Genomic DNA, 26130 nt, shown 5'->3' on the forward strand with positions numbered 1-26130 from the left:
TTGAAGAGCTCTGCTGGAGTGCCCATTGGGTGGTACTGGGTGTATCCTCATGGCATTTAATTGGTGTGGTTACTGGGCACCAATGGCAAGGTCAGTGGGTAATCAAATTAAACTGATGAGCGATGCAGTGAATGGACCGGCCATGCCAGCTGCCTCTGAGCCGCTTGAAGTCCATCCATTGTTCGGCTTCGAGCTGAGCTTAATTGCAAATCAAGAGACAAAAGCTACAAAGGACTCCTTTGATCTTAATTAGCTTTTTGGAAGCCACCTCTTTGGAGAGACTAATGGGCCACCGTAGTCCTGGGCTCTATTGTGCTTGATCTCAGCATATTCAGCTTGGGCTGATAATGGCTAATGAGGGGCGTACTACAGTGTACAACAGCCGAGAAGAGAAATGGCCATAGCATTATGATATGATTTATTCCTCGCTAACAGTAACTATTTAAAGATTGTTTAAAGTCCCACATCTGTACATGAGTGCAAGTGTGCTCACACTGGACACGTTTGAGTGCACTGCCCTTCACCGGGGTCTCTTTCTTCTATTTAATAATGGGCAGGCAGCTTTGCACTTCCTATTGGCTGGCATCGGGTTCTGTGATTATACATACTGCCCATTCAGCCGCCTAATATTGGCTGTCGAATCTCATCAGTGTAGAGGAAGACCCACAGGAGAGTTCAGTTCTCAATGAAGGTGGCAAAGTGTATCAACTCAGTTTACTTGGGGATGAGTGGGTGCCCTAAAAAAAGGTTGTAGATGAAATGAGGAACCGTTTCTTTCATAGTTCCAGCATAGAGATGAAACTTACATTTTGCATCAGATATATTTTGTGGTGTCAGCAGTATTCTATGCCCAAAAAAAATAAGAATGCTCATTAAGAAGCCTGTCCTAAGGAGGAAGGTCCCAAACAGTAAGTTTGGTGTTCCAAATCTGGTACTGTGTGTTGGCTGATTAATAAGTACCTGGGTTTTATTTCCACTTTTCCTCTGAAATCATTGGTAATGTCTGTGTAGGCTGATTATGATTTACAAGCTTAAAAAGCAACCTGTCCTTGATTTATTGCATTTAGGTAATGTGTGATTGATGTATGGCATTAATATTCTATGTATTCCAAAACCTTATCTGACTTGCGGCAGCAATTTTAGGTTGAATGCAATGATTAAAACATGGAGAGATTTTTTTATATGGATTAACTTGCTTGGAGCTTCGCTTTCTTTCCAGCATAAATAGTTGCTAAAGTAAAAAACATAAAGGTCACAATTCTTCTGGCACCTTCTATCGCCTTTGGTGTAGTGGGCTGTGCAGTGCTTAATCTGAGTTGGGGGTTGCAGGAGAGACCTACCAGTACTCATTTTTGAGCAAGAGAAGGAAGAACACACAATGGAGAAAGGAGGAGGAAGGGAGAGACTGAAAGACAGTGACCAAGGGAGAGTAAAGCATCTAGTAAGAGTGAGACGGAGGCAGGGAGTGTCTGGTGGTGGATTAAAGAGGCATGAGGTGGAATCGAGACTGCAGCACTGGTATTCGGGATGCCGCGATTCAATAGCGCCAGACGAGGGCTTCTGAGCAATACGTTGGACCCCAACACTTAGTCTTTGACAAATTAAGCATTAGGGCTCTGGTCTGCCCTTTGACCAGTCCTAATAGTCTTTATAGATGTGTCTGTCTGCCCTATAACTCACTGTGCCCTGTGCCTCGCTCTGCCCCAATAATACTGACCTCAGAAGCACTGGCCTGTTTTTGCACCAGCCCTACCGCCTTTTCAAGGCACTGGCCTTGTCGTGGCTCTGTCACTTCTCCAATAGGCATGCTAAGGTTTGGGATGAGTTTGAGGGTGAAGGTTTTGACAGAATTCTGTAGCCGACCAGTCCGCTTACAGGGGACATCCTGAGCGCCTTTGTAAGTTGGTCTTCTCTGGCAGATAGCACTGTTTGGGGCATAGACATACTAAATCCGAGCCTGGACGCACTTGTAGTGGCCCTTCATCCATTTGTCTATCAAAAATGTTGCCTTTTGTAGCTTAACCTATGTGGCACAGCACTGTTTCCATGGAGAGAGAGACTTTTGTCAGGGAGGACTTTAATTACCTGAAAGTCAATATCTGTTTCCAGCGTGACTTTTATTTAGACTTGAATTATACCGCCCGGGGGCCCTCGCTTGTGTCAAACGATCTGTTTTTTATTATTGTTAAATCATTTTACTCCAGTTACAGATGAGATTACATTACTCCTGAATATTTCATCGGTCACACTCTGCCCGAAGCAGTAGCGTAGCCAGTGTGGCATGGGCCCTGGTGCAAGGAAGGAAATTGGCCTTTCAGGAATATTCAGGGTTCAGTAGGCCCCTCGGCCTCTGGGCCCCGGTGTCACTGCACCTGCTGCACAAATGGAAGCTATGCCCCTGCCCCTGAAGCGTTTTTTCTCCGGTCCAGGCTTGTGGCAGGAGCTTCCCGCGGTTTTCTCATCTTCCACATGGCTTTTCTTTGGGGGGAGGGAGGGGGGGGGGTTAAATGTGGGGGACAGAAACAAGGGCACGGCCTGGAATGCTGGAACGACACCTCACGGCCAGGTGGCTGATGGCAGACGGCTCCTCGGGAAACAGCCGAAGCATTCACGAATGTAAAAGGAAGGAGAGCGCCTTCCCGCCAGGTGGACGCTTCCAGAGACTAAACTTGTGATGCACAAGGTGGGGGAAGAAACTGAGAAGAGAGGAGGAAAACACTAAACTTGAAAACAATGCGCTGAAAACGGGTATTTTAACTCCATTCTCTATACTGGGCAGCCTAGAATATACGCTGCACACAAAATGGCCACCGCTTTTCATCTCGGAGGCAGGCAGCCTGACGTGTCCCTGGCGCCTGCCAGTTTCCACTCTCATCACGTGCACTCAAAGGATAATACTTTTCAAATTCGACTTCTTGTTATTTGGATGGACTTTGTTACTTCATTAGTTCCAGCTTTATCAACATTCTAAAGATTTAAAAAACAGGGTAGGTCAGGCCAAGAGTTATTTCACATGTAGCTAATGTTATTGCTGTTCTTCTCCAGTGCTTCTCCCACTGCCTCTTTTGACTCCTCACCAAACTACTTCTGAAAATATTGCTAAACTAGTACCATTCAAATTTAAGAACCACCTCTTTTGTTCACATATAATCTAATAGCATCCCCTGAATGGTTTAAAGATGCATTGATGTTCGGTGCAGTTGGCACTGCTGGATCCATGCCAGAGTTTTAAGCTAAACACTTTATAAATTGAGTTGCATTAAGATGCGCTATACGCAAATGTATCCTAGGTGGCTATCCTGAAAATCTGGCATGGATGGACCATCCGTTGGAAATCCCAGCTGCGTCAAGTGCTTTGTTTTAGATTCATCCTGAATCCTTTAAAATGAATTTCAACATTTTATTTAGGATGCCTTCTGCCTTTTTAACCAACAGTACATAGATTGCATTGACTTTCTGAGACTCACTGTTTTACTTTTTTAACATTTAATGTATGGACCTGGCAAACAGCTTTGTGAAATACTCTTGGCTAAAAAGCCAGGACTCGCTGGAAGCGGTAAATGGCAGCGAAGCATGCTCTGTGGTTCACCTTTATATCAGAGGGCAATGCCTACCTTTCAGATAAATGTATGCTCTAAAGTGATGGCTGGATGCAGCCCCTGCAGCCTGTATTGGACACTGTCCTGGCCTTCCTTCAGAAAGGTTTACTCGAACAATTTCTGCTTTAATTCCTCCCCTTCGCCCTGCGCCGTCTGTGGAAACAGCTGTCGGTGCGGCCTCCCGTAGGCCTCAAGTGGCTCTCGGGACAGGAAGTAGTTGAAGCTTAATAGGAACTGTGCGGAAAGAGGGGCGGGGAGGGGGGCCGAGGCATCAGCTGAAAGTCTGCTCTGTAATTTAGGGCGGATGTTTAGTGCGAGGAGAGTTTTGGCGCAGGGAATTGCCAGGTCCTGTGATATTTAATTCAGGAAGTTGAATATGATTTGAGGATACAGAGGTGGGGTTGTGGCACACTTACCGAGGCATTTTTTTTTTTTTTTTTTTTTTTTTTACTCCTCGCCTGGTGGGATTAGATAAAAACTACGCTGCGTACTCTGTCCCACAACCCACATGCTCGCTGGGTCTTATCGCCCTCCGCTTCAGGTTCTTCATTTTTAATAACATTATGCCCCAGGTTTGCCATCTATGAAACAAAGAGATTCACCCATTTGGTAAGTGGGCACCACGTTTGTCAGCCGCTTAGTCCATCTACTTCTGGTTCTTTGTTGCTAATTTAGAACTAATTGGGGAAGTGGGTAAGAAATTATATGGGAAAAAATTGGGGGGCATGCATTAAAAATCCTCATGTTAATGTTTTTTCTTCTCTGCAACAGCTTGAATCAAGGAAAGAAGTGCACCGTCTTGCCACAGAAACAGAGTCTTGGCAGTATAGGTCCTTTTTGAGGTTTGATATAAATCTCATTGATATTTTTTGTAGATAGTGGAGATTAAGAGAAACAAAAACATCCACACCTGATGGGGTTCATTTTTTGTTATGATCTGCTAATCGGTCTTTTGATCAAAACTTCACTTTTTTAAATAACCACATATGTAAGCGACATTTGCAGTCCCACCACCCACCAGTTTAATGATTTCCAGCGAGACAATGTTGGATGGAAGGGAAGGGGATACCTTGGATGTAGGATTATTGCGATGAGGAAGTGAATGCTGCCATAAGCATTTCATTGCTCTGGGTTCTAAGGATCAAGAACAGATGCATATGAGCCCTAGGGCGATAGAGATCAATTTTGAAGGGTGCAAACGGCACATATTAACTTAAAAGGAAGATTGTGATACACTTCAGCACAATGTCACTATGCATTGAGTGATTTTCCTTTTGGATGCAATAACATAGTATCAGTTGTGTGTTATCCCATTGTATAGAACCCAAAACCTAGTTTGAGGGCTCAAGCAGAAGGCCATGAGTAAAATTCATGGCTGCACAAATTTTCAATATTTGATCAAGATTCTCTGTTCAAATATCCTGTATTGTTGATTTCAATTTTCACAGTTCATCTGAAATGTGTTTGAACCTACTTCTGACACAATGAAAGTGTGCTGATATCCCACCTATAAATGGCAGAAGTAAACCCTGCGTAAAAACAAGTTGTTGTTTTAGCGTCTGGAAGCGGTAACTCTTCTCTTTCTGAAGCAAACTGTCGGTCTGCTGAAGGGTAATTCAATTTTAACTCGCTCAAGTTGCCATCTGTGCCTTCGATGTATGCAATGTGTCCTTATTCCATTTCACAAATTTCTAATGTTTTTTTATTTAAAGCGCTATTAGAATATGTCACGTCACTATGCAGATTAAAGGCTGTTTTATATGAACCTTCTTAATTTATAATTACCATAAATCCACTTATTTTGGGTGCCACCTTATGGTTTACGTGTTACACCAATACTGCTTATCGGTGCGGAGCACTTCAGAATTGAGTTTACAATACTAGTTTTTTTTATTTGTATTATACATGCATGTATTGCAGTGCACTACAGCTCGTAGCTGGGGTGATGCCAGCAGACAAGTTATCAATGTTGAGCTCGGGCAGGGGGTATTGTCCCCCCCCCCCCCTTCTCATCTGCATCATCTTGAACTTAAGATTCCTGTTGCGCTGTGTTAGTTTTGGTACCAATTGATATTTGTCCTACTTTAGAAACTGCGCCTGGCCGCAAGGTTTAAGCTTCTCGGTCAATTGAAAGGGTATACTTGTCAGTTGGGAACTTTTTGTGAGCCAGATGAGTGTGTGTTGGCCCACAGCACCTCAGGCCTTACCATGGCAAACACACCACCGAGCAGCAATCGCCCACCCATCTGTAGCTGGCACCTTGCAAGAGGAAGCGGTTACCAGGTGTGAGAACTTGGTTAGAAACTCCCCAAATTAATTACTAGTGGTTCTCCACATCCTTACCCACACACCCAACCTCAGTGGCACTACATCCAAGTGGCTGTCGCCTCTGCCAGCTCTTACCCACAATGGTCAATTCTGAAGGGTTACTGCCCACATTTGTCTTGATTTTCTCACTTACTTTGGTTAATTTCCAAGCAGTTTTCAGGACGAATATGAAAACCACGCATATTCATGCAGCTCTACGGGCAAAATCTGCCACACATTTCAGAAGCTTCCTGTTCCCATCAAAGGCCCTCACATTGCTCTGCACAAAACCACATCCCCTCAACCCCAATGTAGGAACTCTACCATCTTCACATGCTGCTTTATACAAAGATTGACAGCATCAAGCGCCAAACCTTCTATCTACCAAGTTCCTCAAATGATTACTGTAAATATTGCTCCCATTTAAATAGTAGCTCCTGCCATTAGCAGGGACTTCTAAATAAACCATGCATAGATTTACGGATTCGATTTCTTGGGTTTTTCTGTGGTTTTACGGCTCATAATGCAACGTATTGGCCAGTCTTTGGCGCACGCCTCTACATTGTCTTTCCACCATGTCCACTGGATCATGCATTGGCGATTCATGCCCACCCTAGTGTGGCCTTTGGTTCCTGATGAAAGTCCAATGTGTCTTTTACTGTGTCAACTTTAATGGAACCCAATAGCAGAAAATAAAATCCGAAGAAGAATGCCGTGTAGTCCTGCATTGTGGGCATACAGTCGACACAATCATGAAGCATGCTGACTCTGCCTGTTGTCCACTCATAAAGTAACAGGTTTGCAAACCCAACCGCTTAATTGTGGGAGATGCAAAACTATTGTTACAGGTAAGTAACTTGTTTGCCATCCAATTTCAGATCTTCAGAGCATGGGCTTTGGAACCCACTTGTCTAGACAATGTGCTAGAATTAATCATAAATATATCCACAAAGAGACTGGGAGGAGGGATCTCTTGCACCATCATTTGGGAAAATAATTCATTTTCTTTTTTTAATATATACGTTCCTCTCCTATGCTAATGTTTAGCAATAAGGAAGTCTCACTCCTCTCTTTCAGCTGCGTGACTTTGCTTAAAAAGTGGAGTTAATTTAGTGCGTTAGTGATCTGTGACTTCCTTGAATACCATATCCTGCAGTGAATTTAAAAGCTTAGCTGTTGTTCAGGTAGCCTCTCCCCTGTCTAGAAAATTATGTGGCGAAATCTGCATGCATCAGTTTGTAATAGAAGTTATGCAGCTTTCTGCCCTTGTTTGTGAGGGGTTGTTGGTCTATCCTGATTGCTTGTTATTTTACGCTCTGTACTTCTGGCCTTTCACTTATTAGATCACCAGGGCTGCTATCGCAACTCCCCTTCCCAAGAGGTGGCATCCTGTTCTTATGAAATGTTCTACCGTTTCCTTCACTTCCTGTGTTATTGCTCCCTAAGGCAAAGCTGTCTTCTGAAAGCAAAGGCACTCTCCTACCATTCTGCTTTGCTGCATCTCACATGGCTGCTATGGTCAATGAAAGTAGTTTAACAAAAGGTTGCAGTTACCTTCAAGAAGAGACCGTCCAGAAGGCACTGTGTGTTTAGAGCAGGGGTACTCCCAAACTTTCTCATGGGGGCCAAATTTAGAGTGTGGTTTGTGGCCGAGGGCCGCACCTTGGGGGCGGGGTCATTGGGGGAGGGGGCGGGGCTAGAGCAACAAAAAAAAAACTGTGACCATGAGGTGGAACACATCTCCCTGCAGCGGACGCCTTCGTCCACTGAGCCACCGGACCCGGCATACACATATCTCTCCCTATCTCCCTCCCTCCTCCGTCTCCCTCCCTCCTCCCTCTCCCTCCCTCCTCCCTCTCCCTCTGTCCTCCATCTCCCTCCATCTCTCCTTCTATCCGTCTCTCTCCCTCTCCGTCTCCCCCCACTGTCTCTCTCTCTGTCTCCCTCTCTCTCCCTCCCTCTCTCCCTCTCCCTCCCCCTCCGTCCCCCTCCATCCTCCGTCTCCCTCCCTCTCACTCTGTCTCCCTCCCACCTCCATCTCCCTCCCTCCCACCTCCATCTCCCTCCCTCCTCCGTCTCTCTCCCTCCCTCTCCGTCTCTCTCCCTCCCTCTCCGTCTCTCTCCCTCCCTCTCCGTCTCTCTCCCTCCCTCTCCGTCTCTCTCCCTCCCTCTCCGTCTCTCTCCCTCCCTCCTCCGTCTCTCTCCCTCCCTCCCCCCTCTGTCTCCCTCCCCCCTCTGTCTCCCTCCCCCCTCTGTCTCCCTCCCCCTCTGTCTCCCTCCAGGTGTGCACGCAGGTGAGTCTGTTCTCAGATGTCTTGGGGACCTTAGGTGCCAGAAGGGTCTCCCGATTGTTATTCGCGGCGCGTTTGGACGCTCTGCGGATCAAATATTTAGGATAGTCTCTGGCCAGTAGTTGTTTAGATAGATTACTGGCATGTTCCTTGTACTTGTCAGTTGAGGAACAATTCCTTTTGAGGCGCAGAAACTGGCCGAATGGCAGATTGTCCCGCAAAGCCCGTGGGTGAAAGCTATCATACTTCAAAAGAGCGTTCACCGCCATGGGTTTCTTGTATAGCTCAGTACTCAAGCGACCATGAAACGGGGTTATCAAAATGTCAAGGAATGGTAGCTGAGTCTTAGAGTACTCACAGGTGAACTTCAAAAAGGGGTCACAGTTATTGAGCCAGTTCTTAAAAGCCAAAAGTGAGGAAAGAGGTCCCTGCCAAAGTAAGAACACGTCGTCTATGTACCTCTTCCATGTCTTGATGCAAAACACAAACATCGTTGAGCTCTTACCTCTCGTAGAGGGGCCTTTGGCCCCCTGAGAGTTTGAGATTTTTCTTTGGGATGAAAATCCCATGTGATGGGGTTTGTTACCCGGGGTGAGTGATTGACTACGTTCCTAAGGGATTGCCCTTTCACCACGTACATTAGGATTTTGTTTCTCATTTCACACACCACCTTTCCATCTTTCTTCTTTGCCATTTTAGACCTCAGGATTTTCAGTGTCTTTCGTACTATGAGTACCCCTGGTTTAGAGCATACATGGAAGGACCTTAAACGGGTACAGGAGTACAACCCCTCCTGTGCTGTGGTGGCAAAGCTTCCATTCAATCATGTAGGTTTGTGAGCACTGAAGATTGGGTGAAGAGTGCATTTTTGGCAGAGGGAGATTAGGGAATTCTGAATCCCTAGTGCAAGAGAGACATCTAGTATAGCCTTAGACTTGGAGCCTGCCGTAGCGGGCTCTACGGGCCATTAAAGGCCGCTTCACCGTTTCGGCTTGGGCTTTTAACAAGGGAGCGGACCATTAATGGCCGGTAGAGCCTGCTTTGGAGGGCGCTAAGACTATTAGAACATTCCACCCCTGGAGGACAGAAAGTTCTAATTTGTAAAATAAAGGCCTCACGAGTCCGAGAGGGTTGAAATTCCCTCGGGCTCCGTGAGGCTTTTGTTAAACATTGGAATGTTGATGCCCTCGGCTTATACCGGCCATTAGAAGCCCGGAGAACTCCATTGTTTTCAATCTAGCACTCAGCATTTCAATGTTCTAATAAGGTGTGAACTTTCATCCGCATTTTCCGTTCTAGAACACCATAGTAACCAGATATGGCCAAGGGTTTCTGTGGGTCAATCTGATGGTTGATAATGATTAGCAGAGGGACAACCCAATGTTATCTCACTTGACTCCTGCTGAAAAATCTTGCTCAAAATGACATGCAGAATGACAGCTTCTTTATTAAAACTACGAATGGTCCATGTCTGGCCATTTTCTTTGTGCTCTACTTTGCGATCATGTGAAATCCATTGTTCATGGGAAGCATCTAATGTCACAATTTTTCTTGTTTTTGGACGGGAAAGTCACCCCTGAAGTCTTAAGGTGAACACTGTGTTCTGTCACTAAACCCGCTGAATCGGGACAGGGGCACCATTGGCTGCTGGTTTTTCCAGGGAAGTTGTGTACTACTGTGGATGGCCTTGGGTTCAGGGGTTTGCTTTTCCACTGTAGCCTGCATTCCGCATTACCCGCTAGGGCACATTTGGAAGATTTGTTTTGCATGTGCCATCTGCTGCATGGAAAGTTAAAACTGAGATATTAAGAAACATTTGTTTTGCTTAAAATTTGTGTTCTTTTAAACATGAATATTGGGAGTGTGTTAGAAGTAGCCCTTCATCAAGATGACTAAAAATTCAACACCTCATTGTTTCTTTTGCCCGACTTCATGTAAAGAAAAGAATTCTTGGATAAGTGTCAAAAACGAATCGGACACAAATATTAACTTCGACTTTCTCCTAGAACGGTCACCTCATCGGCCTATTCTCCAAGCTGGGCTTCCTGCTAATCAAACTGTTCCTGTGGGCAGCAATGTGGACTTTGTTTGCAAAGTATACAGTGACCCGCAACCCCACATTCAGTGGCTGAAGCACGTTACTGTGAACGGAAGCAAATACGGCTCTGACGGACTACCCTTGGTTCAGGTCCTGAAGGTAAGCTACATGTTGTGTTTTTAATGGGGTCTTGTTAAATCGTCACCTATGGGCTGGTCGTGGAGTCGTCGCTCAGTTATAAAAGAACCGTCTAGAAATTATCAGAGTATTTTATAGCTCAATAGCCACTGTTTAGCATGGAACAAAGCATTATTTAGTTCAGTTCCAATAATGTTGGCTTGGAGTAGAGAAAATACAATGGTGTCCCACGTGAAAGTCATTGAGGGAGTCCTATAAGGTTTGGTTCTAAGACTGATGTTCAAACCAATGACCTTTTAGTCCACTAACCCACCATTTGATCTTCAGTTAAGGAAACAAGTGGACATTCTGTAGTCTGTATAATTGTTGATGGGGTGTGCTTTGTGGTTGAACATGCATGCCGCACTTTGTAATGTGGGGAGGGTCAGGGGACAAAATTGCTTAGTTCATCTGTTGGGTATCGAAGATACTTTGCGTAATGCCTCATCCATGCTAGCCAATATCCTGTGGGGCATTTCACAGAAAAAGGTTCAGAACTGTAAGATAGTTATTTGGGTTCTGTGTTTGATGCTTCTGGAAGTTCTGGGACTCCATAGAACCAGTTCACTGTGTAATGCAAGCGCTTGACACATCAATTGCAGTTTGCAGTAGTCCCTCCTCGGTGAGACTGTAGATGTGATTTTCTTTACCTGCTGCAAGACCGAATACAGAATAGTCGATGATGCCTTGATCATCTAGACATCTTAAAATCCTTCATACCTAAGGTGAGAAATGGGGAAGGATATGATGGTTGACAAAATGTAGAATTTTAGGAGCATATAGGCATGTTTTTTATGCTTTCAGATGTTACTGATCTCATAGGTTTGTATTGACATAATTTGTGCCCAAACTGTGCTCACTAGTATGTGCCAAAGATAATCTGATATTGTTATTGTATGACAGCACCTTCCGGTTTGTTATCTCTTGTTTTATATATTAAGTTTCTTTCCAATTTACAAGTTACTGCTCTATAGAAAACAGTCAACTTCTATTTCATATGGTTTATAAAGAGTGATCCTATTATGCTACAGAGGGTCGGTGTTCTGCTCTCAGGGGGAAGATGGGCTGTTATAGCCAGTCACCGGTCTACTTAAATTGCCTTCTACAAATGTGTCAGGATGTATTATAGTGTGTTTATTTTCTATTGGTCTTGTCCTTGTGTAATACTTAAGTGCATCAGTTGGACATGATCATGCTGTCCACCTAGTGCTCAAACTCAGGTGGAAGATGGTCCTTGGGTGAGATCACTAGGGGACTGATGCAGCAGGTGATACAAAACTGACACCTTCTATTCAGGAGGGAATGTCTTCCTCCTGTTGGTAACATTTAATTGATTTTTAGTCTCTTTCCAACTCTGTCAATGTGACCTCCTGTATTATTGGTTTGTTTTAGCATTCGGGGATTAATAGCTCGGATGCGGAAGTGCTGACCCTGTACAATGTGACAGAGGCTGAGAGCGGCCAGTATATTTGTAAGGTTTCCAATTATATTGGCGAAGCTAACCAGTCTGCGTGGCTCACTGTCAGCAGACCCGTGGCAGAAGGTAAACCCAAGAACCTGCAGCAGACAAACCTAAGCCTGCAAATGTAGGGCAATCTGTCCCTAGTGGTGGGGCAAAATGTTTGATTTCTCCCTGTTTCTGCTCCGTTTCTGGTGCAAAGAGCCATGGAAAAATACTCTGAATGGGCATATGGCTCAGTTTCGACCCATGTCTCCTTTCGTCTTCCCTGTGTTTTTTCCTTCCTTTCTGTTTCACACTGTATTAACCAAACACCTTTATTGATCAAACCAATCCTTTATCAGTATATTTTTAAGAGCATAATCTTTGATTTCAATAGGAACTCAGTTTGCACCATAATTCTGACAGCAGTCTTGCCTTTTATTAAGCCAAGTTTTCATGACAGCCACATGGTATCTACCCTATCTTTGGCTCACTAATCTTTACACGTCTTTCTCTTACATGTTCTTCTGTTGCTCTCCTATAGGTGTAATTCCTTCCTTGTGTCGACTGTACTGTTTACGAAACTGAGCTTCCCCATTTGTACTGAGTTCATTTTTCCATGTTGCCCATCGCCAGCATGTTCAGATGGGCAGGCGATTCAGTCTGGTGAAGGGTTAACTGACGAGCAAACCTCTCCTTAGGTCGGCTTGGATCTGAGGTTCTCCTAAGGTCTTTAACAGGTTTCCAGTGGTCTTTACTTCCTCTCTCTGCTACATGATGGTCTGGCAAATGGCACTCACGAGGCAAGTTCGCACCTAGTTCCCGTGAAGGTCTCATGTCGTTTGCTTGTCCGTTTTGCTTCCATTTATCTCTTAGGCAGCTGGCGTTAACACGACAGACAAAGAAATGGAAGTCCTCCACTTGAGGAATGTCTCTTTTGAGGATGCTGGGGAGTATACGTGCTTGGCGGGTAACTCTATTGGGATCTCTCATCATTCTGCATGGTTGACGGTCATCGAAGGTATATATGGTTCTCCTTACTGTCCTTTCTTAAACTTCTGTTTTACAAAGTATGCATTCCAGCCTAATGGGGAGAAGTCAGTCGAATGTAACCCATAATATTTTTCCCTAAACAAAATTACATAATCACTTTTAGTCCCATTGTCTTTGTACTTAAGTGAAGGTCTTTCAAAGGCTTCTTAATGGTTTGTTTTGGCACATGGAGGAATACCTCTCTTAGATCGTTCGATGTTCCCATGCCACCCAGGACCATGATTGGTTTTGTTTAGAAGCCTGCTTTTACTAAATTATAGCTTGCATTAGCTCGAAAGACAAACTCCCTCATTGGTCCAAAAAATGCATACAGGTAATTATTTTAACAAGAGTTCATGTTATTTTCTCAATGGCGCTCTTCGCTCCTTATGCCAATGCCAGTTGTAGCCATGTGTGCTAAAGCCACCACTGATAGCTCTAAAGCTCTGGACAGACACGCTTTGCATTAAGATAACCAGGACAAATGTGTCAATTAAGAATTGGTCACTGAAAAATTAATTGCTTCTGCTGCGAAGTAAAAGTTAAAATGCAGTAAACCATCCACAGCTGCCCTGCGTCAATGATGACCACAGACATCGAAGTACTCTGTAGTTTTCTTAAATATGGTGTTCAACCACGTCTACCGAGATGTAATGGAATAAATGAAGCCATTGCACAGAGCATTTGAGATGTTTTTGGCATACTACGGACTTAAACAAATCTTTGGAAGCCGGCTTACCCCTAGGGCCAGGCATTGGTTATTTCACACTTCTGAAGGCCCACCCTCCCTACACCATTCCCGCAAATTTCAATTTGTCAGTGTCTCCATTGACATAGGGAGCTTCTAGCAGTGGTTGCTTGTAGAATACAGGGGACAGGCACCTGGTTCGGCTTTGCCAAGGAGCGGAGAATCCTGCTGCGGTGCAGGGTTACTCCTGTTCATAGACTGCTCAATTGTGTTTGTTTGTGGCACTGCTTGGGTGTGTTCTCCTTTTGGGCACGCTCCATTGATGTGAGGAGTAACCTCGCCATCAATGTGGCAATTGCTGATAACTGACACCTATGGAAAGGCTTTGGGTTTTAGCCAAATCTTTCTCAGTTATCGGGTTCCACTCTACAGTCATGCATGCTCTGTTTCGAGATTTCCATCTGAATACTTCATATTTCTTTTTTCTTTTTAGCCTGTTTTTCCTTTGAGATGCTCTTTATTTCTCAGTAGGTCTGGGGGGGGGGGGGGGGAGGCTGTGTGACTGCTCATGTTGAAGTGGTATGTGGTTTTTATGCTTGTTCACTTCATTGTTAAATTGACTTTACCTGTATTGCTGAGTTTAATGAACCTGCGTTTCATGGCATGTTGTGTATTTGAGCGTACAAACTTATCTAATGTCTACAGCTTTCAGTGATTATTTTCAAATTGAGTCAGTTATTTGTATACCTTCAAATGAGCATGGTTTGACTGATAAAGCATATTTCAATTTCCAAAGCAGAAGGTTTTATTGCAGTGTATCTGAGATGAATGAATGAGCAATCTAATATGGCTTATGCCTTTACCCAGGTTCTAAAAAAATAGAGTAAACTGGAATAGTCATAATTCTCATAGGTTTAGTAGAATCCCACTGGAGCCTGGAAGCTGCTGATGTGTAGGGGCCCCAGATGTGTTTACCAGCAGATGTTCACACCTTGGCTCCCTTTTTAATATTTTCCGGCCACAAGTTGCACCGGGCTTCATGAAATTCTCTCCAGAATTAATGAAAATAATCCCAGTTGGGAGCTGGATATCTGCAGCTGTTCGAAGGAAATCGTAAATACTTGTTTTGTCTGAGAAGGGACAAGTCCTAATAGCAATTTTGTGCACAAAGTGAATTTGAGGTATGTATGACCCAGTTAGGGAGATAAGCTCAAACCAGTCTGCTGAAATGCAGTTGACTTTGTGGACTCTCCTCAGCCATGGAAAAGATTTCTTCCTCACTCACTCTTCCTTTACAATTGATGTTGAAGCAACTCCGGCTACCCACGAGCGAGCAGGAGTTACATTTGTTGCCTTGTCCATCAATTTGCATCTTCATCCTCTATATAGTAGTATTAATCTTCTTTGTGAGTTATTCCTGCCACGGTAGGACCTAGGTTATCATTGTCCTGAAATAGTTACATGACTTAGATGTCGGGTGCTTACAGGAAATGTTGATTAGTTGACCCAAGTCTGCCTTCGCTATAGCTGAAAGATGAGGGAACTCCTACTGATGGCTTCTGTCACCGCAGTATGCTGAGAAGCCATCCCCCATAATAGGGACAGAACATCTGTGCCCTACTTCTACCAGTACATTGGTGAAATAATTTCTGTATCAGTCAAAGATTTTTGCTTCCTTTCTAAATTGCAGCAGTTTTCGACTCCTAAATATTTACCCAATTTACATAACCTTAAAATAACTCTCCTGAAAATAGCATCCTACAACATGAACCTTGTAAACCATGGGCCTTATTGCTGACCTGCCTTCGATGTTAAAATCTTCCTCATGGTAGCCTGCATGGTGTAATACTTCATCGTAGTTGCCTAGTGGTCAAAAGCAATTCCTCAAAAAGCCCACCTCACTAATCCTCTTCTCAGTTTGATGCAACTTCCTGTTGGACTCTGATGGGTAATTGTTGACATTCATATCCTCTCAAACATTCTTGCGTGTCTGTTGGTCCCTCTATGACTGTTATACCTGGCCCATTTTTCTTAAGTCTCAAGAATGATGAGACCTTTCTTGAAGACGTTCATGTTCTTCCTGCTTGCAAAATCCCATGCAAGAGACACATAATTGATGGACGGAATGCAGAACAAATCAAAACATTCCCCCCCAGTCAAGAGATCTGGGTTAAATCCATCATTCTTTTACTCACCATGCCACCCCAGTTTAGACCTGGTCATATGCAAATCAGTCTTGGCCCTGTGCCTCATGGGAACAGTCCAGCCCGAACTGCCAAGCCAGGTCCTCCCTGGACCGGAAACAAGCATCCTAGGACCGGTTTCGGGGTTTCACCCCTCTTCAGCCAGGATAGCTTGATTCCAGTGGCACAGTGAGCCCAGGACCCACGTCTGGGCATACCTGGCGCACTTAGGGTGAGAAAGCAAGAGACACACAATTGAGTAGCCTGCATGGTGTAATACTTCATCGTAGTTGCCTAGTGGTCAGAAGCAATTCCTCCAAAAAGCCCACCTCAATAGTCCTCATCTCAGTTTGGCACAACTTCCTGTTGGACTCTGATGGGTAATTATTGACATTCATATCCTCTCAAACAGTCTTGAGTCCCTCTATGACTGTTATACCTGGCCCATTTTTCTTAAGTCTCAAGAATGATGAGACATTTCCTGAAAAGGTTCATGTTCTTCCTGCTTGCAAAAGCCCATCAGCAAAACTAAACTCTTGAAGTTCTCCGATCGCCTTAAAAGTGCTCCTGTGCTTAAATCCATATGATTCCTTGAACCAATTCTCTCGATCATATGTCTTGCTTTCTATTCATCACCTGGTGACTTGCTGCAAGCTCTATAGGGGCAACCTGAGCCATGAAAGAATTTCTGCTCCTGGAACTCTATTTAAAAATTAGTATCTATTCCCAAGCCTTTCCTGCTTTCCTTATGGAATAACTAGGTTTTTAAAGAGCCCGTCAGATCCTTCGTTTGCCATTTACAAGTGCTGTATATAACAGATGTTACTATTAACCATTTTAATGGTACTTTTAGTAGTGTCAAACAAATTAATGCCTGGTAAGGTAACCAAAACATTGTATGTTCCTGGTTTGTTGTCAACTTATTGACTCTTGGGGCTCTTCCTGTTGATTGATGACTGACGGAGGCAGGGACTCATATGGGATTGGAAGTTGTTTCCTTTCCTGCCTTTTTACACCAAGCCTCAAACTTTATTCCCCCTGCCATTCTAGAATTACCAGATGGTACACATACTACAAAATTCTAAAAACCAAAACATATATTTCTGGGCAAAGTAGAAATAAAATGCAGCCTAGCAATTTGTGAGGTTTTGCCTTAATCTGTTTTTTCCTTTTCCGAGAAGGGCAGCCATTTAACTGATTAGAGGATGGCGCTTTGGAGCTACAATTCTGGGCCCCCTCAGGGCTTCCATTCTCGACTTAATTTTTTCCAGCCTTTATTATTACAGTGAATTCCTCTTGCACGAGCCTGCCCGGGAGAGGACGAGATGTTCTTCTGAGCAGGCTGCTCTAATATCCGCAGCACATTCAGCAGGAGCTGCCTACTGGGACTTGCAAGAGATGTCTCTGAACATAAAAAGTCTTTGAAGCGGGCCTCAGTTGTCCACTCGTATGGAAAACGATCTGGATTACAGATGCAGAAATGTCCTGGGTGTTGTGAATATCATCAAAGTTTGTCAGGGGATAAGCTCTTCAGTGATGCATCGAAGTTTGCGTTGAGTGACTTGGTAGAAAGCTTGCCAGGAAGCAGCGCACCCATAAATTGCTATTGCAGGCTTTGGGTTTGTCTCTGCTGCCGTGGCAACTCTTCACTTCCTGCGGTCAGTTTAGGCAGGGTAGCTCCATCAGGATACGGGTCACCACTATGTTACTTCCATACGGCACAGAGAAGCCACTTTCGTGGTTCGTTGTCTAAAAGAAGGTTCGACAGATGACCAAGAGTTCACACCAGCAGATTTAGAATTTGTGAATAAGTGTGGCTATGGTACCATGTTTCCATCCACGCTCCTTCAATTGAGAAAAGCTCTGTTTAGGTTAACCTCGACCCTATTTAAATGAATATGAAATAGTTTGGGGTCTTGGATTCCTTTAAGGCTAAATCTGCAGTCACTTTGTAAATTTTCAGACCCAATTGGACTCAAGCCAGGTTAACCCATGGGCCAATTCTCCTGCTCTTCAAGAGCTATAGGGATGTTGATCACTTCAGCCTGAGCTACTTCTCCAACTCTATGCTACTTTTGTAAACATATTGTCTTAATCCAAGGAGTACTTGTATACCGTCTCTGGAAACTACACTACATTTGTTTTTCATGGAAATATTTTTTTTATTCCATGTAATTTTCTCATGAATGGTCATTGTTAAAATCCATAATATGTTCTCCGATTAGGACCCATTCCTGAAACTACGCCCATTCATTGAGTACTCCAGTAAACCGAAATGATTGCAGGAACTCCTTTTTTGGTTTTCCTTTTCGACGAGCTTGTCAAATGTCCGTTATGGTTAATCCCATTCATCATTTCTAGCAGACTGTAGTAAACTTCTGCTTTGCATATTAATACCATATTATACCAATATGTTGAGTGCTGGGAGTGGAACCGCCTAATTGTTTTGTGTTGTGATGCAGTGGATCCTGTGTCTGTTAAGGGGTGAGAATGTTAGTGTGTGAAGAGCTGTGACTTAATGACTTGCAAACCTTTAAGTTGGTTTTATTCCAAATCGGACATGTGTTGCACTTATCTGATTGCATCGTGCTCCTTGTTTGGATTCTTGCAGCTATGGGCATGGAGTGGGATGCCTGGTTCAGGGGTGTATACCTGTTGATCATTCTGTCGGAGGTGCTCATGTGAAGTCTTTCTATGTTTAATGTCTTGCTCTCGCCTACTCAGCCATTTCAGAGAACCCCGTGATTATGACCTCCCCACTCTATCTGGAGATCATCATTTACTGCACAGGAGCCTTCCTCATCTCATGCATGTTGGTCACGGTCATCATCTACAAGATGAAAAGCACCACTAAGAAAACGGACTTTAACAGCCAGCCCGCCGTGCACAAGCTGGCCAAGAGCTTCCCCTTGCAGAGACAGGTAACAGAAAGTATATAGGGGGTTTCCAAATTTATTTTTCCTTGGGAAGACGCTAGAGAGGATGGGCTGCACAAGAGTGTGAGGGGCGGCAGAGGTGTTGGGTATAGGGTATAGAGACCAGAGTCGTACAGAAATTCTTTCTTGATGTAGTAGTAGACCGGTACTGAGTGCTAGTAATACTTGATTAGCTAATCGGGACATTTTTGGTTCCTGCACTGAGTATCTTCCAAGTGAATATTGAATAGTTTTGCCCAAGAACAGGAGGTTTCAACTAATTTCCTAGAATATCTTTGATTTCCTCATATTCGTCACATTCAGTTATGAAGAATATCTGGTTGGCAGCAACACAACTGTATCACTGGTCAGGACCATGCTTATCTCACCCAAAGTTTTCTCATGTAGGTCATGCAACAACCTTCCACTAATTCTACAAGTCTTCGTGTAATTGCTCCTGGCAGCTCTGAGCAATACAGTTGTGTGCTGTACATATACTAGATAACTTACGATAAAATGAGGGGACATTAATTATTAACTACAGGCAATGTCTCTTATTTATGCAATTTTTCTTGATTTCCTCTTGGGTTTCTTAACGCCAAGAACATTTGCTAACTAAATACTATCAGAGGGATTACCACGAAAGATTATAGTGCTCATGGACTGTAGTAAGCGGTGTCTATCAATGGTTACTGTGAAATCCGAGCTCGGTTCTGACACCCTGTCCCTATACATAACAGCAATGACTAGTAAGCTGTACATTTAGTCTTGGTACTCGATTTGCAAAAAAAATAAAAATAAACGTACAAAGGTGCCTATGGGCTTAATTGTAGAGCAGCAGTTATTGACAAAACCAAGACAAGTGTCACAGCAAAATTCTTGTAACAATTCCCGTCCTCTGATATCACTGTGAACTGAGTCAAAAGCCTCAAACACAAAAATGAGTTACAACTATTTGCGTAGTAATAGGTGTATGTTAGGAATGGTGGTAAGTTGGTAGACTCCATAAAAGTTGTATTATCTGGCGTGAGGGGGGCATGCAACTTTTTGTGAATTTATTTTTGCTAATCATTGCCGTATATTTTTCTCTGCTTCGTTACCATCAAAATAAGCATAGATTAAGTGAGTACAGTATCTTTTAAAATTACAGCGCTCAAACAGGTCGCTATATTAAGGAGTTGTTCCAGTTCTGGCCCTGTCCAAGCCTTTCCTGGGAAGTCATTTTGCCCCACAATCCTCCCCGGCTTTTACAACCTTTCATTAGCAAGAGTTGGTCTTCACTCTTAATCTCTTCTCTAATGTGGGTGAATGAAAGGAAGTTAAGGGGGTGGGGGTTTGAAGGTATCATCCTAGTGTTGTCTGCTGTCAGTTTTGAGCATTATTGCCTGGCATCCATTCCCGTCATAATGGCACAGGATTATTTGGAGCAGAAGTTCCTCCATTCTCTGTTGCCTTTGCGTTGGTACATTTGTAAACTGTCAGCAGATGTGAGAAAGCGTACACTTTGTGAAGTAGCATAGAGAACAGTGACTCTTTAACTGAAATCTAGAGAGTGTATCGTGTGTGTGTGTGTGTGTGTGTGGCCGTGTGTGTGTGTGGCCGTGTGTGTGTGTGGCCGTGTGTGTGTGTGGCCGTGTGTGTGGCCGTGTTTTGCAGCGTGAATCTTTCTGGATTCACTATGCTGTGCATTATTCCGCGATCTTGTGGTTGGGTCCGGATTCGTAGTCTTTTCTTTGTTTTTTTTTTTTTTTTTTCGTAGCCCAGGTGGGCGTCGACGTACACCATTTGGTGCACCTCCCGTGACGTCGTCGTGCTTCCTGCGGAAGTCCCACCTTTGGGGCGCCATCTTCAGATTCTTTTTTCCGCCGTTGGGTCTGGATCGTCATCGGGAAGCTCCAGAATTACACTCGAAGGAAGAAGGAAGAAAAGCGAGTTTCATCGATAGAAACACTAGAAGATATCAGGAAAGGAAAAGATTTCATCAGGAGCGCGAAGAAAGGAGGACCAGCGCCCTTTTTCTTCGACGGCCTTGGAGAATGCACGCTCAGAGACCCTGAGCGCAATGGACAAGACGCCATTCAAGTTCTGCCCAAACTGCCACCACAAGTTCGCGCAGAGAGACCAGCATCCGGTCTGCAACCTCTGCCTACCGGTCGATCACCAGAGTATCGACTGCAACGCCTGCTCAGCCTTCGCGCCGAAGACACTCAGGGTGAGAGAGCGGCAGAGAAGGGCCAACGCCAGCATGGATGGCAAGGGGAAGCCCCCGACGCTCTACGCTCTGGGCCTCTCCTCGGACGACGAGGACAACGTCGCCGAGACAGCCGAAAACTTCACGGTCGTAGAGACCGACCAGAAAAAAGAAGACGAGGTAAGAGAATCGTCGAGCGCAAAACAGAAAGTACCTCGACAACACGAGGGTGACTCGAGAAAATCTGAGTCAAAGTCCACGAAGGGAGCCCCGGCGCCGAAAACTTCGACGTCCAAAGGGGGAACCACGGACAAGAGGCCGAGCGGATCCTTAGATAAGGACTCCCTGGTGCCGAAAGACGCCGAAAGGCAAGGGTCGTCGAAAGCATCCCATGAAACGGGCCGATCGACGCAGAAAGAACGTTCGACGTCGACGCAAGTTTCATCGAAAAGACCCGCGGTCGACGCCGAAAGCATCTCCGAGATGGAGAAAAAGAGGCGGCTCGAGGCCGAAATGGAGAACATCCTTCAAAGAAAGAAGGAGTTTGACGCCAGAATGAAGGAATTCAAGATTCCAACGGTTCCATCAGCGGACGTCGAGGAGGTCGAAGACGAGTTCGACGCCGAAGGGCTGACAAGGGAACTCGAAGAGGAAGAAGAGCCCTATTATGAGGGAGAAGCCGAGGAAGAAGACCAACGGTCGTTCTACGAATCGGCGGCATCTACCAGCAACGACGTCGAATGGCACGACCTCGACACCGAAAACCCGGAGGAGCCCGTGGACACGTACCCTTCGAGGCCTTCGCCACCCGACGACATCGGGGTCTACAATATGGTGGTCAGGAGCGCAGCAATGGCCTTCGGCGTCAAACTCGACGAGGAGAAACCGAAAGCCGATTTTCTCGTCGAGACACTGCTCCCCATCCAGACAAGGAGCCAGTTCCTCCCCATGCTACAAAGCGTGATGAATCAGGGGAGAGAAGCCTTCAAGGAACCTGCGACCTGCCGGTCGATCACGCCCAGGACAGAGAAGAAATATAAGCACTCCTCCCTGGACCCCCCTTACATCAAGGGTAGCGTGACCGCGGACTCCATCATAGCCTCCACGGCCAGGAGAAGGGCCAACGTACCAGCAACTTCGGGCCCACCCCCGGATAAGGAGAGCAGGAGGATTGACCTCACAGGAAGAAAGGTCGAGAGGAACGCCGCAATGCACTGGCGCATGGCGAATTCAAATGCACTCCTCAATAGACACCAATACCAGCACTGGGATGAGATGGGGGAGTTAGTAAAGCACCTCCCCGAAGAATACCGGCAGAGAGCCTCTCACCTGATAGATGAAGGCAAAAACATCGCCAACTCCTGTATAAAGACGGCGTTGGATGGGGCAGAAACTTCAGCAAGACTCATGGCCATAGGGGTCACAGAGAGGAGGCATGCATGGCTAAGAATCTCGGGATTCAAACCGGAAGTGCAGAACAACATCCTTGGCACCCCCTTCAATGGAGAGACACTGTTCGGAGCAACAGTGGACGACAAGCTCACCCAGCTGAAAAAAGAAAATGAGACGGCGAGGTCCATGGGGGCCCTACAGCTGAGGGGAATGAGGCGAGGAAATCCCTCGAAGACCCTACGGTAGGGGAGGAAGCCAGCAGGGGACGTCTCACCAGGCGTTCCAACAAAGTCAGCAGGGTGAAGGTCACGGACAAGGTCAGCAGAAGCAAAGCTGGCAATATCAACCTCGGGGCCAGTCCTTTCGCGGGAGAGGGAACGGACGTGGCCAAAGGAGGAGAGGGGGCGAACAGCCCTCGACGAAGTGACTCAGCACGCAAGAGGTCGCCTACCCTCGTCAGGACCCCAAGGGTGAGGCGCAAAAAATTGTCATCAGGGGGAAGAGAAAATTCAAGAGCCTACGAGCATACGACACCAGTAGGCGGAAGACTGAGGTTCTACCTTCAGGAGTGGCGGCGTATAACCACAGACAAGTGGATACGGAACGTTGTGCAGTACGGGTACTGCGTAGATTTGGAGAAAAGACCTCCAAACAGGAAACCAAGGGGAAGACTGAGATCGGCCCAAGAACTGGCAATACTCAGAGAAGAAACGCGGAAACTCCTGCAAAAGGGAGCCATAGAGACAGTGCCGTTCAGAGAACGCAACAAAGGGGTCTACTCAAACTACTTCGTGGTTCCGAAGGTAGACGGAGACCTCAGACCCATACTAGACCTCCGTTACCTAAACAAGTTCATCAGAACGCAAAGGTTCAAAATGACTTCACTGCAGGAGGTTCTGCCACAGATAAGAGAAGGGGACTTCATGGTCACCGTGGACCTCAAGGATGCCTATCTTCACATCCCAATAAACAGAAGGCACAAGGGCCTTCTAAGATTCAACATCGAACAAGAACACTACCAGTTCACGACCCTGGCCTTCGGATTAAAATCAGCACCAAGGGTCTTTACAAAATGCCTGTCGGCGGTAGCGGCGCACCTACGAAGGCAGGGAATACATGTCTACCCCTACTTGGACGACTGGCTGGTCAAGGCAAACTCACGCGGAAAGTGCGAGAGGCACGCAAAACGCGTAACAGACACCCTCACAAATCTGGGATTCTCGATCCACTGGGGAAAATCATCGATGGAACCGGAGCAGGTGAAGATTTTCCTGGGGGCAAAGATCAACTCCCGCAACAGTACAGTAGTGCCCAGCGAGAGGAGGACAGAGGCTCTACTGAAGGAGGCGAAGCTCTACCAGAAGGGGCGAGCTCTGACAGTGAGGGCTGTGAGCAAGATGATGGGGATGATGGCGTCCTGTATCCAGCTGGTGCCGAATGTACGCCTGCACATGAGACCATTCCAGGAATGGCTACAACAACAATGGTCACAAGCAAACGGAAGCTGGGAGGATCTAGTGGTTGTTACGCACGCAGTGCAGGAGGAGATAACTTGGTGGAACAGAGACCACATAACAGCAGGGAGAAGCCTGACACCACCAATCCCAACAGTGACCATTACCACGGACGCATCGCAGAAGGGATGGGGAGCGCACATGGACAACCTCAGAGTGAGGGGTCTATGGGCCCCAGCAGATGCGGTCCGCCATATCAACTACCTCGAGTTGAAAACAATCCTGCTAGCCCTGAAGGCATTCCAGAGGCACCTGTTCAACAAGAGGGTGTTGGTCCAAACAGACAACACCACGGCGATGTTCTACATCAACAAACAAAGGGGGACACAGTCGTTCCCGCTCTCATCCCTAGCTCAGGAGATTTGGAGATGGGCCATACCTCTCAGGATAGATCTACTGGCAATTCACCTACCGGGGAAGGACAATGTGGAGGCAGACTGGCTAAGCAGGCAGACCTCAGCATCACACGAGTGGGAGCTCAATGGCCAGGAAACGGAGAAACTCTTCCGGAAATGGGGGACTCCCACAATAGACCTTTTTGCAACACGCCACAATGCAAAATGCCAAAGCTTCGCGTCCAGGCTACCACATCAGCAATCCAAGGGAAATGCCCTATGGATAAGCTGGTCGAGGACATTTGCCTACGCCTTTCCACCGATACCCCTGTTGCACAGAGTGCTCGACAAGTGCAGAACCAGCAACATGACCCTGATCCTGGTGGCTCCGCAGTGGGCGAGGCAGACATGGTTCTCACAAATTCAAGAAATGGCACAAGGCGACCCATACAGGTTCGAGAGGAGGAAGGACCTGCTCTCAATGCAAAACGGAGAGGTCCTGCACCCAGAGCCAGAGACCCTCAACCTGGCGGCATGGCTCCTGAAGACCTAGAGTTCGCACACCTAAGATTGCCGCCGAGCACGATGCGAGTGCTACGGGAGGCGAGGAAACCAACTACACGAAAATGCTACAGCGCAAGGTGGAAGAGGTTCACTGTGTGGTGCCGGAAAAAGGGCCTGCAAAACAGAATGACAAGAGACTCAACAGTACTGAGGTACCTCACACACCTTCTAAAGAGTAACCTCTGCTCGAGCTCACTAAGGGTACACCTAGCGGCCATCGTGGCCTACACCAGAGGGGGAAAAGGTGGAAGTTTCTTCAGCTCGCAGGTGGTGAGGAGATTCATGGAAGGAGCCAAAAGGATGGCCCCCCCGAAAAGGTTGCCGCCGCCGGCATGGAATCTGAATGTGGTCCTGACGGAGCTCATGAAGGCACCGTTTGAACCCATTCACAAGGCCACACTGCAGATGTTGACTATGAAAACAGCCTTTCTGGTGGCCATAACCTCACTACGCAGGGTGAGCGAGCTTCAAGCACTAACGCTGCAGGAACCCTACATTCAGATTCACAAAGATAGAATAGTCCTGAGAACGGACCCACACTTCATGCCCAAGGTAGTGTCGGCGTTCCACATAAATCAGGCTATCCAGATACCAAGTTTCTTCCAAAACCCGACTACAAACGCAGAAAAGGCACTGCACACCCTCGATGCCAGAAGAGCGGTGATGCACTACATTGAGAGAACCAAGGAACTCAGGAAGTCGAAACAGCTGTTTGTGTCCTTTGCTACTAGCTTCATGGGTAGACCAGTGACTAAGGGCACCATCGCAAGGTGGATTGCCCTCACTATTCAATTCTGCCACAAACAGGCTGGACAGGAACTAGCGGAGGGGCCGCAGGCTCACTCCACAAGGAAGAAAGGGGCCACCGTGGCCTTCCTGGCGAACACGCCCATCCAGGACATATGCCTCGCGGCAACTTGGGCATCTGTGCACACGTTCACGAAACACTACTGCGTGGACATTCAGATGAACAAGGAAGCACCGGTTGGACAGAAGGTGCTTCAGCACATTTTCAACGACCAACGCTCATCTACCACCCAGCCGCCACAGAACTAGGAAAACCGCTACAAAATCGATGCACAGCATAGTGAATCCAGAAAGATTCACGCTGCAAAACGAATAGTTTCTTACCTGTCGGTGTAGTTTTGCAGCTTGAAGATCTTTCTGGATTCACTAGCGAACCCACCCACCTCCGCCAGGAAGATGAGGCTGGAGGAAGAGGGGGTAAAATGGAAAAGATCAAAGAAATACAAACATACAGATAAAGGGACAAGAAGGATTAATCAACCGCCTAGGGTTAAAAAAAAAAAAAAAAAAAAAAGAGGAAAGGAAAAAAGAACCCGAAGATGGCGCCCCAAAGGTGGGACTTCCGCAGGAAGCACGACGACGTCACGGGAGGTGCACCAAATGGTGTACGTCGACACCCACCTGGGCTACGAAAAAAAAAAAAAAAACAAAGAAAA

General features: G+C 46.0%; 2 protein-coding genes across 7 annotated transcripts in view; both read left to right on the forward strand.

Annotated features, from left to right (window-relative positions):
• FGFR1 (fibroblast growth factor receptor 1) overlaps nt 1-26130 on the forward strand; it is a 164367-nt gene that overhangs the window by 94461 nt on the left and 43776 nt on the right. For 3 of the 6 annotated variants that reach the window (XM_085633931.1, XM_085633935.1, XM_085633932.1), the window contains 3 exons: nt 10204-10394; nt 11805-11955; nt 18481-18683. In XM_085633931.1, coding sequence (XP_085490057.1) covers nt 10204-10394; nt 11805-11955; nt 18481-18683 — 545 coding nt within the window. Of the gene's footprint in view, nt 1-10203; nt 10395-11804; nt 11956-12729; nt 12875-18480; nt 18684-26130 lie in introns of all 6 variants that reach the window. The other 3 variants (XM_085633933.1, XM_085633936.1, XM_085633934.1) reach the window with 2 other exon arrangements.
• Nucleotides 23830-25965, forward strand: LOC146785156 (uncharacterized). Its single transcript, XM_085633937.1, has 2 exons — nt 23830-25754; nt 25845-25965. The coding sequence occupies exon 1, from the start codon at nt 23897-23899 to the stop codon at nt 25721-25723; it is 1827 nt and encodes a 608-aa protein (XP_085490063.1). The 5' UTR covers nt 23830-23896; the 3' UTR covers nt 25724-25754; nt 25845-25965.

The sequence above is a fragment of the Triturus cristatus genome, chromosome 11, assembly GCF_964204655.1.
Source record: "Triturus cristatus chromosome 11, aTriCri1.1, whole genome shotgun sequence".
Classification (NCBI taxonomy): Eukaryota; Metazoa; Chordata; class Amphibia; order Caudata; family Salamandridae; genus Triturus; species Triturus cristatus.

Bases quoted from the DNA above. Each gene is read 5' to 3' on its own strand.
- LOC146785156 (XM_085633937.1), top strand. From the start codon at position 23,897: ATGGGGAGCGCACATGGACAACCTCAGAGTGAGGGGTCTATGGGCCCC.